Consider the following 18577-nt stretch of genomic DNA (forward strand, 5'->3'; position numbering starts at 1 on the left):
GATATTAATCGAGTGTGTAGTTGTTTCAAATACATAAAAAAGTTTACTTAACACTAAATAAACATACATAGAAAATGTTAAAGAATAAATATATCTTTCATATAAATACCTTACGTTAATACTGATTATTTACAGAATTTTCAATAATTAGTCAAACTGTCCTGTAAAGTGAAAAGCAATATATTTGAATTTAACTGTATTATTATGACACTTCGTTCAACATTGTGTTTTTCATATTAAGTTTAACGTGGAAAAAAATCAGTTGTAAATTTAGCTTAATGAAACGCAGTCGTGGTCTCCAAGGTATTTACTGAAATGTCAAAATTTAGTGAAGAAAATAATTTGTAGTTCATGTGTATCACTTAAATATGTTTTGTTTGCCACTACAAACCCACAGATTCACGCCACGCTACAGACTCTTTACAACTTGTCATTTCTTATAGTCCCGCCGCTCACCACATGGACAAGTTCCACATTTTACGAGATGACTTCTTAAAATCATTTTCACTAATCAACCTGAAGCTGCCTATAATACAGTTTGGGTGAGAAGGGTACTGCAAAATGTGTCATCTGTCCACCAATAGTTATCGAATTTGTATTTTAACATTGTAAGTCCATAAACTAACTAATGACTCATGTATTGGTGAACTTATTTGTTTCTCTTCGAACTGCTCCCCAAGTGACTCAGCAGTATGTCTGCGGACTTACAACGCTAAAATCCAGGTTTCGATACCCGTGGTGGGCAGAGCACAAATAGCCTATTGTGTAGCTTTGTGCTTAGTTCAAAACAACAACAACTCTACGAACTCCCTTTATAGTTTTGGAGCTAGCAGAACCAAACATGACAGGCGAATTCAGGATGGGCTTGGCATATCCTTATATTTTTAGTATACTCTCTCTAATAAGGGGACTAAAACATGTCCAGAAGGTACCCAGACATAGATGGGATGTGCAAATTGGTTTTCAGGGTCACTAAACCCAAATACAACATCAAAAGTTTACTTCCTGACCTCCTTCAAGATTCGGTAAATACTATATTTGAAACTATAGTTAAATCCCACTCACAGGGCAGCAGGAATAAACTTCACACACTTGCTCAGGTAACACAGTCTGGCGTCCTAAAGAAAGTTATTTTTGGGCATGGCCCCCATCCTAAAGGTAGCTATAGAAATAATTGTGGATAATAAGGTAATTTGATCGGTACACTGGGGCATCTGTGAATCATGAGGGAGCCTTTGAATCCTACAGCCGAACACAGATATTTTATATCAGTAGGCGTAATGGAAAGTTAAGAATGAGAGGCAATCGTAACACATTTCTATGAATCCCCCCAGTGGCACAGCAGCTATGCCTATGGACTTAGAATGCTAGAAGTCGAGTTTCGATGCACGTTGTTGGTAGAGCACTGATAGCTCTTTGTGTAGCTTTGTGCTTAATTAGAAACAAACCTACCAGGAATATAACTGTACGGAAAATTTTGTACTATCTATCGTCCTGGCTATATGGCCTTCCTGAAAACCTTGGTTAAAAGTTCTACCACTTCTTCAGACGTCCCTTTTCCGTGCTCACATTGATAAGTGACCATTGACAACTGAGCTGAAAGACAAATTTTATACGAAGAGATATTTCACTCATCTATCAGAGTTGCTTACTGCGTAATTTTTGTTTCAAGATATGTACTGGTAAAATGGACACGAGGTCAGTAGGTGATCGCAAATCAAATATATCGTTGACATGACAACGAAGACAAATCTCTATCCTAACATTGTAATGAAAAGAACCAGTAACATTCACATCTCCAACTTGTAGTATTATGACCTGACTCAAAGGATGCTACACGAATGAGAGAAAGGTCATAGTTTGTTTGTTTGTTTTGAATTTCATACAAAGTTACACGAGAGTTATCTGCGCTAGCATATTTGGTATGACGAGGATCCGAATCTTGGATCCTTGGACTACGAGTCGGGCGCCCTAACCACCTGATCATATAATAGTCATAGACTAGCTGAGCTGTGTTTCTAGCGCCTGAGCGTTGATATTTTGAGAGTTTTTTTTTTCTTCTAGCTATAATTTGACATATTTGGAAAAGTGCAGAAAAGCAAAACAAATCACACACATGCTTGTAGATGGCTGCTGTATTGGCGATAAGGGAAAGCATTTACTTTCACATTATAAGGAGACTTACTTTCTAATTAATGTATATAATAAATATAGCCTAGTTGAGAAAGGTACCACGAAATTTTCCGTACAGGTATATATATCCCTGGTAGGTTTGTTTGCCTGTAATTAAGCACAAAGCTACGTAAAGCTAAAAACGTGAAATATAACACGAACTCATTGTCTGTTTATTTCGATCATTGTACTTTTGCGTATCCAATCTATTGTTTCACTTTTCCACAAAGCTGATCATGCAGATTACCTGTTTACATGAACAAACGAAATGTCGGGATTAAAGGTGTATGATCCCTATTTACATGAACAAACGAAGTGTAGGGATTAAAGGTGAATGATCCCTATTTACATGAACAAACGAAATGTTAGGATTAAAGGTGTATGATCTATAATCCACTGGGCGTTAAAAACAAGAAATACACAAAGCATTAGACCAGAACACACTCAGTTCACCGCATCGTTTCAAAGAAAAACAAGTAAACCGTCTAATTTAATGAAAGTCGTCACGATTTAAAAACAAACTGCTGACTACATACTTTCACACGAATGCTTCTTACTATTCTAAGCTATAAAATCTTACCATAAAGAACGACTTCCAGCGACCACCCGAAGTAAGCCCCCATGCGACTTCCTCATAACCGCCGCACAACATCCCTCATTTAAAATAAACCCAGACGCCGAGCGTTCTAACCCAAACAAGCAAAGATCAACACACACGCTCAAGAAAAATAAAACAAGATGGCACAGATAAAGCATACATTAATCCACAAAACCAGAACGTCCTATGACAATTCAGCAACAGCAGACCAACATACCCAAACCCGTACAGCTACTGAAAACAAAGGAAACCAAGCGGACGTTCACCCTGAAAGTGTATCAATCCAATCACCATGGTAACTTCCGTTCCTAATTCACGAATCTACCAACAAGACGTTCTTCTTCCCTCACCGATGATGACACTTCTAATAACAGATTCCTGTTGAGTCATAAAACACCATTAAGTCGTCTCCTTTTCAAGAATATCCCACAGCCTTAGTTAAACAGAAATGATATATTGCTTTTAGGTCCATATTTCCTTCCTTCAGTGTTATCCTAATGTACCCTTAATTCCATTCTGATTCCACCCGGTACTGGTCAGCTAAAATATTCAGCGCCTGAAAGTGAAAATGGATTTTCACAAAGCACTCCTGTTTCCCCTTCAATAAATTTTCCAGGTATATGATTTATAGATCCCAACTCCCCACAGGACCAATAAGAGTCGTTGTTTTACCTGGAGTAAGCATGAGAAGATATTCAGACATCCGCAAATTTCCCGACCTTCTTTCAGCTTGACATCTGCAACCTAACTCAATTATGCACCAGCCAAACTCAACATCTTTCACAATCTTTCAATTACAGCCCTACTCTGTAACCACGTGCAGGGAGTACGTAAACACCCACTTCTGAACGCTCCTAATTCCCGATATTTCCAGTAAACCCACGGAGATCTGAAATGGAAAAAAATATGTCAAGTTTATTCTTCTGTTTCTTCTATTTCACGTGGCTGTGCTGAGTATTACTCATTTGAACACTACAAGTCTTTTGAATTTTGATCTGAAGTTGGAACAGGAGTTTAGTTTTCGAACTGAACGCACAACGATTTTGTGAATGTTAGGTCTCTATTATTGAAATCACGCACTCTACTTCTTTAGTTAAAACTTGATTTTAATAATTTTAAAACGCAAAAAAGGTCATTTTATGAAGTCCACGTTCAGTGACAAAATGTTCGTCTATTTTTTTTTATTTTTACATGCGATCTTCGACTTTTTTGGGTACTAGATTTAAGAGGGATATCTAATTGGCGCATTCGTCCATGTGTCAAGTTGTCATTAAGGTTATAGTACTAGTACTGCGAAATATTTTAGACTATGTCTAAAACGCCTTCAACGTCCTGTTGTTTTAATGTTTCTTAATTATTTGATTACAATGTTTAGGAGTGTAGAAAGAGTATTACGCTAAAATTATCAATGAAAAACAAGTGAAAACAAGTTGTGAGTCACCTGTCTTTAAGCAACAGACATTAGTTGGAATGATATTTAGTTAAATATTCTTTATAAAAAGAAAATAAAAAGAGACCATCAAACGTAAACAATTATAGTTATATTTTCATATTTTCGGTAAATTAATTTTGTAATGATGAATGCACGTCAGCGGTATATTTGCGGACTTACAAAGTTAGAAACCAGGTTTCGATACCAGTGATGGGAAGAGCAAAGATAGCCCATTTTTTTCACCATAATTTTCACCAAACAAATAATAATTAGTAACTAACGAACACTCGTGCGGCACATAGGGAGTGTGTGATAATCTCAAACTTTAAAACTCCAGTTTTTATAAGTAATGATAAAACGATACAGAAATTCAGCTACTCAGCTTGCCAGTTAAGATATTTCTTGTGAGAAACCTGCCCCGCCTGCTTGTCAGGGAAAACCAAAAGAAACACGTTTCTTGATGTCGAAAATCCAACTTGAAATAAAAATGTGTCTCAAAATGGCTGGTATGGGTATTAGCACTTTTATTGATAAGAAAGGAAGAACGTTTCGACCTTCTTAACCTGAAGATGACCTAGGAAAATACAAAATAAACATGATTCTGCTTCATCTGAATCAGTTTTAAAATTAATTCAGTAAAGAAATGACACGTACAAACTTTTAAGGCATTAAAAATCTATAATTTTTATCTACAACAACAAATATGTTTTTATTTATTATCATCTTAGAATTCCAGAGAGTGACACTCCGTGTTCCTTTATAATTTACCAGGCATGGCCAGGTGGTTAAGGCACTCGACTCGTAACCCGAGAGTTGCGGGTTCGAATCGCCGTCACACTAAACATGCTCACCATTTCAGCCGTGGGGTCATTATAATGTTACGATCAATCTCACTATTCGTTGGTAAAATAGTAGCCCAAGAGTTGACGGTAGGTGGTGATGACTAGCTGCCTTCACTCTAGTTTTTATAACGCCCTCATGGCTGAAAGGGCGAGCATGTTTGGTGAACAGGGATTTGTACTATCTAATCAATCAACTTCACCTGTTATCACATGATGAATTATTTATCTTGTTTCTCTCTATATAAATGTGTAATTTATATTAAACTCAGGACATCATGAAAGAGAGAAAAAAGGAAACAAGTGTCGCATTATAAAGAAAATGAAGATAGAAAAGCTATTTAAATGTTTCCTTTTGAAACTGAGATATCAAAATATATATAATATTACAGTTTGATTTATTAATGTGTACATTGAAAATATATCATTTTTATTAAATTTTGAATGTAGCTTTTTGTTCGTGTTTGAATTTCGCGCAAAGCAACTCAAGGGCTATCTGCGCTAGCCGTCCCTAATTTAGCAATGTAAGACTAGAGGGAAGGCAGCTAGTCATCACCACCCACCGCCAACTCTTGGGCTACTCTTTTACCAACGAATAGTGGGATTGACCGTCACATTATAACACCCCCACGGCTGAAAAGTCGAGCATGTTTGATGCGATCGGGATTCGAACCCGCGACCCTCGGATTACGAGTCGAACGCCTTAACACGCTTGACCATGCCGGGCCATTGAATGTAGCTATATCCAGATTGAAAGGATTAAGTATGTGACAAAAATGGAGAATAAAACAAATTGGGTTGTATTAGCTTTTGACAAGAAGTTGGAAATAGTAAAAATCCTCAAGAATAGAAAAACTGGCTCTTGAGTTCAGGCTTGGAAAAGTAAAATAAGTAACTCAAAATGAAATAGTGACAAAATTGAAGCATTCAAAGGCAAGTTATTTTCAAATGATTGAACTTTGGAGCAAAATAATATATAATAAACTGCTAACAATAAACTGGACAATATAATATACTTACGGTTTGCACAAAAAAGTCTCAGAGAATCTCACTATCAAGTCCAATGGTTAAAACAAGGACTCAAATGTTTAACAAACAATCAGAAAGTTATTGGTATTTTCAAGCTAGTTCCAGTGACTATTAACACAGTAGCAGATAGCTGGACATGAAAAGCGAGAAAATATAAGCAAGTAATGATTCTGATGGTATTTTAAAACCAACTTTGCTACACTCATGCCGTGAGAGGTGTTCAGTAGAGAAATAGTCTACACTTGTCATGAAATGAGACTTTTCTGGAAAACTCTGTCTTCTGAGACCTTTACCTGTATGTGAGAGAAAAGTGTATGATGTTACAAGGTGAGCAGAGAAAGACTGATGCTGTTTATATGTTCTAATTCCACTGGCTCACACAAGCTATCTCTTGATGTAGAAGGAATAGAAGCCATGATGTGTCAAAAACATAAACCGAAATGTCCTGCCTGTCACTTAATCAGGCTCAAAGATGTATGGTGAATGTAGCTCATTTCACATTATGTGTAGTGAAGTTTTTGCACCAGCTATAAAGATGTATCAGGTTTAAAAGAGAATAAATGTGAAGGCTATTTTGCTTCTTGATAATGTCCACCTCACCTATCTTCAGAACAACTACAACCTTCCGATGTTGATATTTATTAATACATGTTTGAATATTCAAACAACATGATTAAGCAAACTAGTATTGGTCCTAATTAATTTCAATTACTTTACTATATTCACTCACCTAAAGTCAACACAAAATCATGGTTTTCCTCATTCTTCACAATCACTACTGGAGATGTCCAACCCATCTTAAAGGATTATCTTACTTTGTACTTCAATATCTGCTCTATTTCAATGCTAGAAACATCTCACGCAAGGAAGTTACCTTATCATCTGTTTATGTGTCGTTATTATCCTATCCAATAAGACTTCTAGTCCTGCAACCACATAGGTGTATTCTACCTATGACTTATGCAGTCCTGTCCAATGTTTAACATTTGTGCACTTTTTATTACTAGAGTAATACCACGAGCTATACTCAAATCATCATGTCAAAAACATTTTAGCTTGTAGTTTAATAACCAGCACATGTTGGATTGTAAACATAAAGCAATGTGTTTCAATTGTAACTTTCATAATTTTCCAGTTCGTTGCCATTTGTTGGATTGACTCCATAGAGCACCATACAGAATTGTTTATTAGCAGAAATTCCCAAGGTACACGTGTATTTCACTGTTTGTGAGATCTGACTGGCCAGCATCGAATGTTTTATCACCGATTTGTTGTTCATTTGTTCCAAAAGAAATGCTAGAAGATAACTTCTGCCTTAGATCTATCCCTAAAATACCAGTGCTTGAAACAAGATTGGAACCAAAACTTTCATTGCCAAAGACAGCACTAATAACAAAGTGGAGTTATGTTTTTCACTCATCTTTATTAGCTAAATTGAAATGGTATTAACCAGCCAAATTAGAAGACATGCTTAAAACAGGTTAATACTGCAAATTTGATAAAAGTCCTAGCAGTTGCAATGTTTGAAAAAAACCCTTAAATCTTATAGTGTTTTTAACTAAAACATCTAGACCTTACATCTTACTATTTGAGGAAAGTCCTTTATTTGTGGCAAAAACGTTTTGGGCTTTATCAGTTCTGGATAATTGTTTTTACATTGTAGGTTTCTATAATTTTTTGAAGTGTACTATTGTTAGATATCTTAGTTTGCTGGTTGATATGATGGTGTTTTTTTTCTTTTTTTTGATACTCAGTAACTGGTTCATATTTCTGGTTCCTGATTTTGATTAAGACATGGAATTATATTTTTATCCTTAGAGCTTCTTTAACTTCACTGAGTTCCAGCGCTGTTCCTTGTCTAAGTTCACGTATTTCTGCTATTCAGTCTTGTACCCTGTGCTGTAATAATGTTCAGAGATGGCTGTGTTTTCCAGGTACAGGACTCATGTTACATCTACACATTCCTTAATTTAAAGAATGAAAACTCCAGCTAAACACAAGACAGGAGAGGTCCAGAAACCTTCCTTGATTTTACCGAAGTTTATCTCTTAAGTCAGTTTTTCAATTTGTTGCATAATACTTTTATTCACAATATGAAAGTTAATTAATGAAATAGAATGTCCTTGATGTCTTTTTGGCAATAATTCTGCAAGTATCTGTTTTATGTATTTCAAAATTGGTATAACCTTTTGGCTTTTGCAATTCATTATCAAAACTGATTACAATATACTTCCTTCGTCATTGGTTTGTGGTGCCGATTCTTCACGCATTTGCAGTTGATGCTGAAATGTACAAATATACAGAATAAATTTAGTGGTATGGTCAGTCCTAGTCTATAAGATATACAGCATTATCCTTTAATTTATATGTCAAGTTACATTTATTAATAAAGTTGGTTACTTGTTTGATGTTTATTTGCGCAAAGCATCTAGGCTATCTGCGCTGAACAACCGGTAAAAATTAGCAAAATGAATCATATTAAAAACAAAACAAAGCCTAATTTTTGAAGTAAAAATTAAATAGAGTTAAAAACGCCACTGTCCCTTAAAAAAAACACAATGGATGAGGACAATGTTACTATCGCCAATGGAATTTACATTTCTGTGTCTGATTGATCATAGGCTTCTCCAGGAGACAGGTAGAGAGAATAAACAGTGGTTGTATGACCCAAGGAAAAGTAGCTGGCTATGGTCTTTAAGGGTGGGCACGAGTGGCGGAGCCATTGGGGGGCATGAGCCCCCCCAAATGAGCCAAGCCTCCCTCAGTCCCCAATATTGTTACCTACATATGTTCATAAAATATGGAAAACACAATCGTCGTTGTTGCTTAACAATTAACATCAGAAACATAAATATGTAAACTCAACGTCTTCATTAAGATGGAAGTATGTATCATGCATCCCATAGCAACATATTGAATGCACTGAAACTCATGCGTTGTATTGCCGCTCCCTGTGTAATGCCATTCTATCTTGAGCTTTGACGAAGATTAGACAACCACGTTGATTTCAAGTTACAACAGATCATTAGGGATTTTACCTGATAAACCAAAGGTTTCACAAATATTTACCTATTAATTTCATTTATCTTTTACTGAAAAGTAAAACATAGCATGTATGTACAAGTGTATTGTGTGTAGGTCAAAACTATGAAGCATTGAGCCGGTGTTGTGTCCTCTGTGAGATCATTTTGCATTGTGTATCAGCCATCCAAAATTGTACTGATGATTGTGACATACACTTAAAATTGTGACTTACAATCCAATTAATGTTATACTTATGATTAAATAATAACCTTACATGTTATCTGACCAAATAATATTTCTAAACAATTTTAGAATTATGTATATGTAAAAACGGCTTATTTGGGTTGAGAAATTTTTTTTTACGTAGAGGAGTGAACAACGTTTTGACCTTCTTCGGTCATCGTCAGGTTCACATTTACAAGTGGGTTTTCTCGACATCACTGAATTCTAGAATGAATTTTGAAATTGTCTTTGGGCTATTTAGAAGTACCTAATTTAATGTAATGTAGTAGTTACATTATTGTAACAGGTGCTTGTCACACTTATGATAATAAGAACAATATCACAGTCACAGTTTGGCCTGTATGAATAATGTGAACTTATGAAGAAACCAGCCTTTCTGTGAAGGTCAACTACAATTTAGACATTTTGTTTTGGTGCTACTCTGACTATTCAATATCCATGCTGCGGGTTTGCTTTGTTCGAGCGCGAGATTCCCGCCTCGAACGCCTTAAGCGTATGATCACCGAGCCGTTGACCATGGTGTACGCTTTGCGTACGGCTAACAATCGGCTAAGCCCGACCGAGATCCAGATGCCAGCCGCACGCCACCCCCCCCCCTCCGCTCACTCCCATTAGCTGCCCACAGTTTTACAACATGTCCTATCAAAGCTGTGTTTGTGTTCCCTAATTAGCCCTGTAATTTTACATTATCACTACCCTCTAATTAAGTACTTGTGTTATATGGTTAAAGATAAACACTTTCTCTAACAGTATTTCAAGGATATGTTCTGAATGCCAGGAGACACACTTTCTATGCCATCATAGACAGGATGCTCAACGAGCTGAATAGAAGATTCTCCTGTGATGCCTGCAGTGTTCTGATGGGTGAAACTGCATTGAACCCCAAACACTCCACATTTCTAGACAAGCAAGCACTCTTAGGAATGGCAGCAAACTATGGTGTAACAGAGGATTACCTCGCAGAGGAGGTCCACCAGTTGAACCGGCTAATTGCCAGGAAGAGAGAGAAGGGGCAGGAAGTATCCACACCATTGGAGCTTGTAACCATGCTGGAGCCATACAAGGATGCCTTCATGGATCTCCACAAACTTGTATGCATCGCTGTGACCCTGTCTGTCACTTCAGCTGCCTGTGAGAGAAGTTTCTCATGTCTGAAGCTTCTCAAGACATACTTGCGCAACAGCAGTGGTAACAACTGCACCAGCAACCTTTATATCATATCAGTAAACTCCAGGAAGGCAAATCAACTCGATATTGATACTTTTCTGGACACATCTGCTGCCAATCACCAGAACAGACACATTGTTTTGAAGTAATATTGACTATAAACACAACATGATGAAAGATAGTTAGCCTGATAGTGACCTTACTTTTTCTCAGTGTATGAACTTCACATGGGATAATTCGTTTCTGCTAAGTAAACTGCCTTTATGTTACATTTCTTTTGATTTGTAGCTTTACTCTTAATGCTATATTAAATGTTCAATCTAAGCTAATCTTGATTTTCTTTACTATTATATATTACCCTGGGGGGAATTTAGGTGAGCTTCCTCTTTTACATATACGCATATTTTCATAAACAGATTATTCTAATTTGTAATAATGAATTATTAATCAGAGTATGAGTTTCCAATGAAAACTCCCTTGAAAACGCAGTTCAAAATAACACACTTTTCTGAAATGTACCTTGGTATTTACATTATTATAATTTACCATCTATACTTCATATTGATGGCATTTTGGAAAGCCCCTTCACAGTTTACCTCAGCCCTCCAACGAAAATATCCTGGCGCCGCCACTGGTGGGCATATGCTGACTGGCCAGCAGTGCCACCCCTCCACCATACAAGCTGCCATTTCTGTACAAAGAAACTGCCAAAAGATGACTGTACCAGCAGGTTTCAGAAACGTTTCCTGTAAGAAGATACACACAGTATGATAATCAGTCAAACCCTTAATGCCATCTATATTAAAATGGAAACCTCGACAGCTCCACTGTGTAAATGTGGCCATTTTTATTTAAGCAGAGAACCTTTAGGTTTACAATCATGCCATTTTTCTTTATTAGAAGGTCTTTTGTTCTCCATGGATTGAGTGGGCAGGTTTCTGTCAGTAGATGTAGAGTCCAACAAGTGTGGTTGAGAACGAGTAATCGTTTGACATCTCGGGACCAAAGAAGATGGGCCTGAGCATACACAAGAAGCTGGGGTCATAGGACGTGAACCTGAGCAGTCACGAAAAGGACTTGTGGGTGCAGAGACTGGAGTATACGATGAATCATCTATTCTCATAACCACAGAGGGTGAAAGACTTTTTACATAGTTTGAGAACAACTCTGTTGGATGCATGAAAAGATCTGCTTACACTCCCACTCTAGCAGTGAAACGTAGTGTAGCAGCATGTGTCCAAATAGAATGGTGGACAATAATTTTTGAGCCTTGGGATAATAAATGTTGTGAAACGTGTTAAAATGCTTATTCTCTTTTCCTCCCACCCATCTAGGGCAAGAATTAAAGTAGAAAGGTTGAGAGCCACTACAATTAACACAAAGAGGGTCCATTTTGCACTCTCAGGCAACATGGTCCTTGCCACTGCAACGAGCACTTGAAGAAACCATGACATGATGTCTTCAGGTGACCGAACCGATGATGTTGGAAACATCTGAGAGGTTTTGGAATATATGGCCATACCTTACAATTTAGATAACCAGCCTTGATGGTTGTGGCAATGTAAACAACAAAATTAGAGCATTGGTTAGCAGCATGATTCCATCTTTACGAGTGGAAATATGCTACACTGCAAAACTCCTTGGATGGAGAAACCACTGAAGATCTCTGACTTGGGGATGTTCTTCAAATACCTCTCAACAATAACTCCATGTGACAAATTCAAAGTAGTATGGGAAGTAATCTCAATGGTCTTCGAATGCAAGAGGAGTTCATTGTATTTCATAGTGGATGTTTCTTTCAAGATGTCCACAGAATGTAGCTTTTTGAGTGACTTAGGAGAATCAGCAAGCCCCTCTTGTTCTTCCTGAATGAAAAAAGGAACATATTGGCCCTATAGGTTTTTGATAAAAGAATGCAATATCAGAAAGTGAGGTACAGATGCTGAAGAGGTTAAATATTGCTATACAGAATCTTCAAGACGTAATCGATTACCTATGATCCATTATTTTTATTTCTACTTGGGGATCCATAATAAATAAAAGAACATTTCCATGCCCAGTGTTCCCACACACTACGAAGCCCTACGAGGTGACATACTGCAATGTCCTTCTTTGACTGGGAACAATCTCAAGGCAGCCCGTCTACAGGAATTCATGATCAAAGTGGTGTGTTAGGGTTGGGCCCCTCACCTGCAAGAATCCTCTCCTTCCCTTCAGGGGTCATCACATGCAGCAAACATGTGAGTGGATGGTTAGATCCCAGAAAAGGTAAACTGAAAGTACAGAACCCTCTCTGGAAGGTCCCTCACCACTTACAGGAATGAATAAAATAACCAGAATATGTACCCAGAGCAGTTCAGAAACTCACTGACAGAAAAAAAAAATTGAAAAATGGAAAGGCACTGGAAAATAATTGGTAGTGTACTATGAGGTGTTGTTAATACTTTTATTAATAAAGGAGAGAACAACGTTCCTCATTGTTAACCTGAAGATGACATAAGAAGGTTAAAATGTTCTCTTCTTTTTTAGTAAAAGTGTTAATACCTATACCAGCCATCTTGAGATACATTATTAAAGATCGGTTTCAAGGTCATGCCTTTGAAACCTATGTTTGAAAAGTATAAACAAATTCTGATCTTGTTATATGCCGGCCACAATTCTAATATCTTCATGAAAAATTTCCTCAATTCTCTGAAGTGAACTTCACTGTCAAGAAAAAAAAAAAAAAAAAGATAATAGTAGATTGAATTGAGTTATATTGCAAATAAACTTGCTTGTACTATACATACAAATATTAATCAAACTAACTGTTTGAGACATTGTGCCTTACTAATTTTGTGATCCAATTCCTGTTGTAACTAGAAATGGAACTTACTGTAGTGAGGGTAACCTGTTATTGATATAATTGTAAAAATGATTAAATGCACCTTAAATAAATTATTCAAACTCTTATCAATTATTAGACCAATATGCTCTATTTGGCAGTAATGACTGGCAATTGAACTATTTCCACATTTTTTTAATCCAGTGGGGAGAAGTGTTAATATCATAGTGCTAGTCTCAACGTTTAAATTCATTGAAATTATACACTATATGATTACTCAACTTACATGTGATGCAGATAGACAGCTTTGTTGCATAAGTAGAGGGTCTAATAATTTGGCCAGGAATTATATATTGGCCATTTCTGTAAAATATTTGGATTCAATTACATATAATTGAAGCATTTTGGTCTTTCATTGTGTTATATTCATCCACATTTAGTTGGTAAGTTTTTTTTTAAAATAATTTTAAAACTAAAATGTGTATACCACATTGTAAGCTAATAAAATTATTTAAGAAATTTTACATACATATTTATCCTTAAAGGATGTAGTAGCACTTCTGTCAAGGAATTCATCAGGACTTTAAGAGTATTAATTAAAATTAATGGTGTATTTCTTTAAATTCATTGGTTTAATATAGTGCAAAATTATTTTCAATATACCAGATTTTACTGAATGTTATAAATATACAACGTAATTTTGGTAACAGCAAGAAGACAAAATACAGGTTTGAAGTTTGAGTAAGTAATATCTATGGCACATCCATCTTTGTTTTCTTACTCTTTTTTTATGATCCCTATTTACAGGTTTTTAAATTCCTAATTTTTTATTTATTTTGTTTCCATAATGCAAATATCTTTGTTGCTACAAATTGAAAGTTTAGCTTGGAGATACGTATAGTAACAATGTGAAACTCCACAGAAAAGTAGGAAGTTACACTTTAGAGAGGTAGGAGAAAATCTGTAAAGAACAATTTAAAGTGAAGAAGTGTCACATGAAAGAGAAGAGTTAAGACTTACAATTTAAATATCTCCTTCTCAAATTAAGAAATTAAATTTCTACAATAATAAAAACTGAGTTAAACATTGTGTTGATGTCAAGTTTATCAATGTACAGTTAAGTTTTGAATGTTGGTTTTACTTGTGGAAAATGTGTACTTGTTAACTATTTCCAATAAATAATCAACTCATTATAAAGTACTAGTATCTTTTTAATAGTGGTAAACAAAACAAGTTTTCCTGAAGCAATTTGCAGTATCTTATTTTGTTTTGAACACTGAAATGTTAAGCCAGAAATAACTACATCATTAAATGATAAATTAAATGACAATTTGATTAGGGCTTCAACCATTATTGGTATTTAAAATTTATAATTTTGGTAGAATTTAATTGCAAAATTACATAAGCTAGTATTTTAAAAATTGAATATCAGAATATTTCACATTTTTTAATCAAAGAATGTTAACCAAAAAAAATGTTGACACAGCTACAAGTGAAAATTTAAGTTTCATTAAATTTAATGTCTGTAACACAACTGTGGAAGTCTACAATTTCTTAAAGATATAATGTAAAATCACCACCTATAAACATTTGGCATAAACATTTTATACAAGACTAAGTTACATAAATTAATTTATTTCCATTAAGTACAAATTTATGTGTTTTAGGTTTTAGGTCCAAATGACATAACCAACAACTGTCTGTCACATTTTGAAAACTAAACAACCATTTTTATTTTTATTTTAAGTTTTGAAAATAAGTCAAAACTTCGTTATTTACTGAAACATTACATATAATTATTCCATTATTCAAAACTAGACAACTGATTTTGGAACATAAAATTAGCACCTCTAACCCAGTTGTTTAGCCTTGTTTTCAAATATTTAAATGTGTACTTATCACTCCAATTTTATTTCAGTTTTTTCAAATGAATCAACTTACTAATAAATTTGTAAAGGCCTGTTAAAACCTCAGTGCCAAAGATGAAGTTACTTTATGTAAAAAATTCTTGAAAATTTGTTTAAGTTAAATTAATAAAAACTTGTTGTAAACATCTGTGACAAACGTAAAGCCTATAGAGCAGACTATGTTTAAAAAAAAATCAAAAACGAATATTTATTTCTACCTCAACTTCAGTAAGTAGTAGAGGTAAAAAACAATATTAGTTTTTACAGTATCGTTTCAGATTACACATAAGGAAAAAGGAAAAGAAAATGTTACAATTAAAAAAAATTTGCAGGTATTTCCCTCTCCACAGATCCTTACAGATTTTCAAAACTTTGATAAAAGTAGACATATTTGTATTATAAATGACTCTAGTGATTTCAGATTAGGTATCTAAACATAATACAAATTATTAAGAATAACAAATATTGGAGAAATACAAGATTAATATTTTTCACCTGACCACCACACAATAAGAAACATTTTTAATCTTATATTATTTCTTTTGAAAGTTTTAATAAATAATAACAAGCACAAACAATATTATGAAGGATAACAACAATTACGGTAATACTAATTGTTCCAAAATAAGTAAAGTCCATGTCTGTGGCATAAAACAAAATGCATATGTCAACAAATACCTGAAACCATCAACAGAAGAACAGTAGTCAAATATAATTATTATACATCACCTAATGGATTCATAATATATTTTAAAAAAAGTACATTTCAATAAATGATTTTAATGTTTACTTTCACAGAACATTATTTATAATAAAATATCAATACACAACATAAACACATGGTAATGCAAACACTGAGGTTTATAGCCTCATAAGACATCTTTCATAATATTTAGACAACTGTTGGATATAACTAATGTGTAACTGGTCAAGCATCTAACCTCAGAGGTATGGCCAAAAATATTACAATTTGCCACTTAACTTATTTTACTGTTTTATTTTGAAAAAAAAAGACCCGTTGAATAAGTATGATATGTGCTACCTTCTTTCTAACTGACAAAATATGAAGTATTACTGTTAACAGAAATACTGTTTTAAACAGTGATGCACCCCATAACAACATCACAACTCTAACACAACTTTGTGTGTTCTCCACTTTAATGACTAAATGTCCTATATTATTCTCAATTTTTATACTCTTAACTAGAGATTATTGTTAATAATTGGCTCATTCTCTGTTTCTCTTACTGTCTTAAATTGCTATGCCAGACTCGCCACAAGTTAAAACTAAAATTCTACATAGCTGCTACAACAAAGTAATTTAATTCAAGGAAATAATTTTTCCTCTTTCCTTAATCACATCCATAGCAAAATAATAGTGTACACAATATTAATTAAACAATGTTTTCCTTCTAAATTCCAAAACAGATGCATGCTAAGACTACCTTATGGTTCACCTCATTTAGTTAAAATTTATATTTAAGTATTAATAAAATGTGTGGTATCATTTTAATCTATTAATTAAATTCATCATAACTAAACTGCAAACTACTGTTCAAGATGACAGAGTATAGTTGGCCAATAAATTCTTCAAAAACGTTTTTTTTTCTGTTGACTTATAAATTTATTTACTGATAATTCCATAGAGTATATCTGATATCATATTAACCCTTCATTTTTGACAGATTCACTGAATTTGGTTATGGTTAGCTACATTCACTCACTATTAAGCCCATCTATTATTGCTACAATGTCACAAAACTTTCAAATTTAATAAAATGTATATTGAAACTGGAAGATAGAATAAATAGACATTTTCTTGGTAGGTAATTTACTTGCAAACTGTAAAAAACAAAGAGCTACTCATTATGCTCAAATCTGTAATACAGTGGCTTATTTTTTCAGTGTGTAGTTGAATTATATTTTTTTAAAGGTTAAAAAGAAAAGAGTTCATTTAAAGCTCAAAAATTTAAGTGAAGTAAGAAACTTCACAATGTTTGTGAAAAAAAAAAACATTTTAAACCAATATATCACATTTGTAAAGTAAATCATTACATGTACAACATTATTCACCTCACTAAGATCTAGAAATCATGTTTGTTGAAGATACCACTATTAACAAAAAGAAGTATGTTTTACAGCAGTACTCTTATCAAGTTCTCAGTTACATCACAATTTTGCAAAAAATAAAATAATATCTAACAACTGTTACAATATGTAATGACAGTGATTGACCAACGAGTATCCAGTATAATAAATTAATCTTAATTCATCTTTGTTTGTAAGTATTTAAGAACTAAGAAAAAATAACAAATGATTCATGGTATTCTCAATTTAAAATAGAAAAATACCCAGTTTCATAAGTTCATTGATCATGTCAATGGCACCTTTAAGTTATGGACCATCTATGGCTCCTCCAATGATGTTTTTTAACCATAGGAAAAAAACACTAAAAGTAGCCATAGATGGTCCATAACCAGTAAAAACAATCTCACTTTAATTTCCATTTATCCAGATGACTCTCAATGACTGTAATATTTCTTAACTAAGAATATATATAATCCATACTTTAAAAAGACATCAATGGTCTATAGAAATAGTCTTACATCTTTTAGTTTTAAATGCTATGAAAATTATCACACACATTAAAACAAAAACTATAAACAGTAACTATTGGTTACTAATTAAGATATCTAAGAAATACTAGTTATTTCCAACTAAAATTTCAATAAGTTGAAAGACTTCTAGCTAATCTAATATAGGAATAACAGTTAAAGCTGACATGAAGTTTGTGCTATCGTTATGCATTATCATTAAGTAACGATCTACTCTATTCTATTCATTTAACATGACAATAAAATAACTGGTCAGCCTGAACAATATAAAACTAACAATGAAGTCCAGTAACACATTCACTGACAACATATTTCTGTCCACATCAAATGTTCAGGCAAAATGTATGCGACTAGCATTAATTATCAAGTGTAACTTATTTCTTCAAGATACATTCATTACATTTCTGCACTACCAACATAATTTGTTGTAATTATGTTAGTTAGGCTTCAAAACACTTGGTTTAGAATCATTTTTAGTTGGTAATGTGACGTGCCAGCCTAAGGTCATTCTGTCAAAGCCACAGGTGAAGAGATTAGAACGTAACTGAGGTTGCTCGTCTGCCCAAGCCACTGAGCATACCATTCGCCTATGTCCCTAGCATGGAAAGAATAATTTTAAAATCTTAAATGTTTTAAACAAACATTAATAAATAGTACTTTATAATAAATACTATTATCAAATCAATTATGAAATGTTATCAAGGGTTTTAAAAAGCAATTTTATTAT

At 34.1% G+C, this 18577-nt stretch overlaps 1 protein-coding gene across 4 annotated transcripts in view; it reads right to left on the reverse strand.

The window, feature by feature from the left end:
- Positions 1-14827: 14827 nt before the first annotated feature.
- Positions 14828-18577, reverse strand: part of LOC143232059 (WD repeat-containing protein 37-like) — a 59769-nt gene continuing 56019 nt past the window's right edge. For all 4 annotated transcript variants that reach the window (XM_076467090.1, XM_076467086.1, XM_076467087.1 and 1 more), the window contains one exon: positions 14828-18445. In XM_076467090.1, the coding sequence (XP_076323205.1) occupies positions 18287-18445 (159 nt within the window). In that variant the 3' untranslated portion in view covers positions 14828-18286. The remainder of the gene's footprint in view (positions 18446-18577) is intronic.

This window comes from Tachypleus tridentatus, chromosome 11, assembly GCF_004210375.1.
Source record: "Tachypleus tridentatus isolate NWPU-2018 chromosome 11, ASM421037v1, whole genome shotgun sequence".
Lineage (NCBI taxonomy): Eukaryota > Metazoa > Arthropoda > Merostomata > Xiphosura > Limulidae > Tachypleus > Tachypleus tridentatus.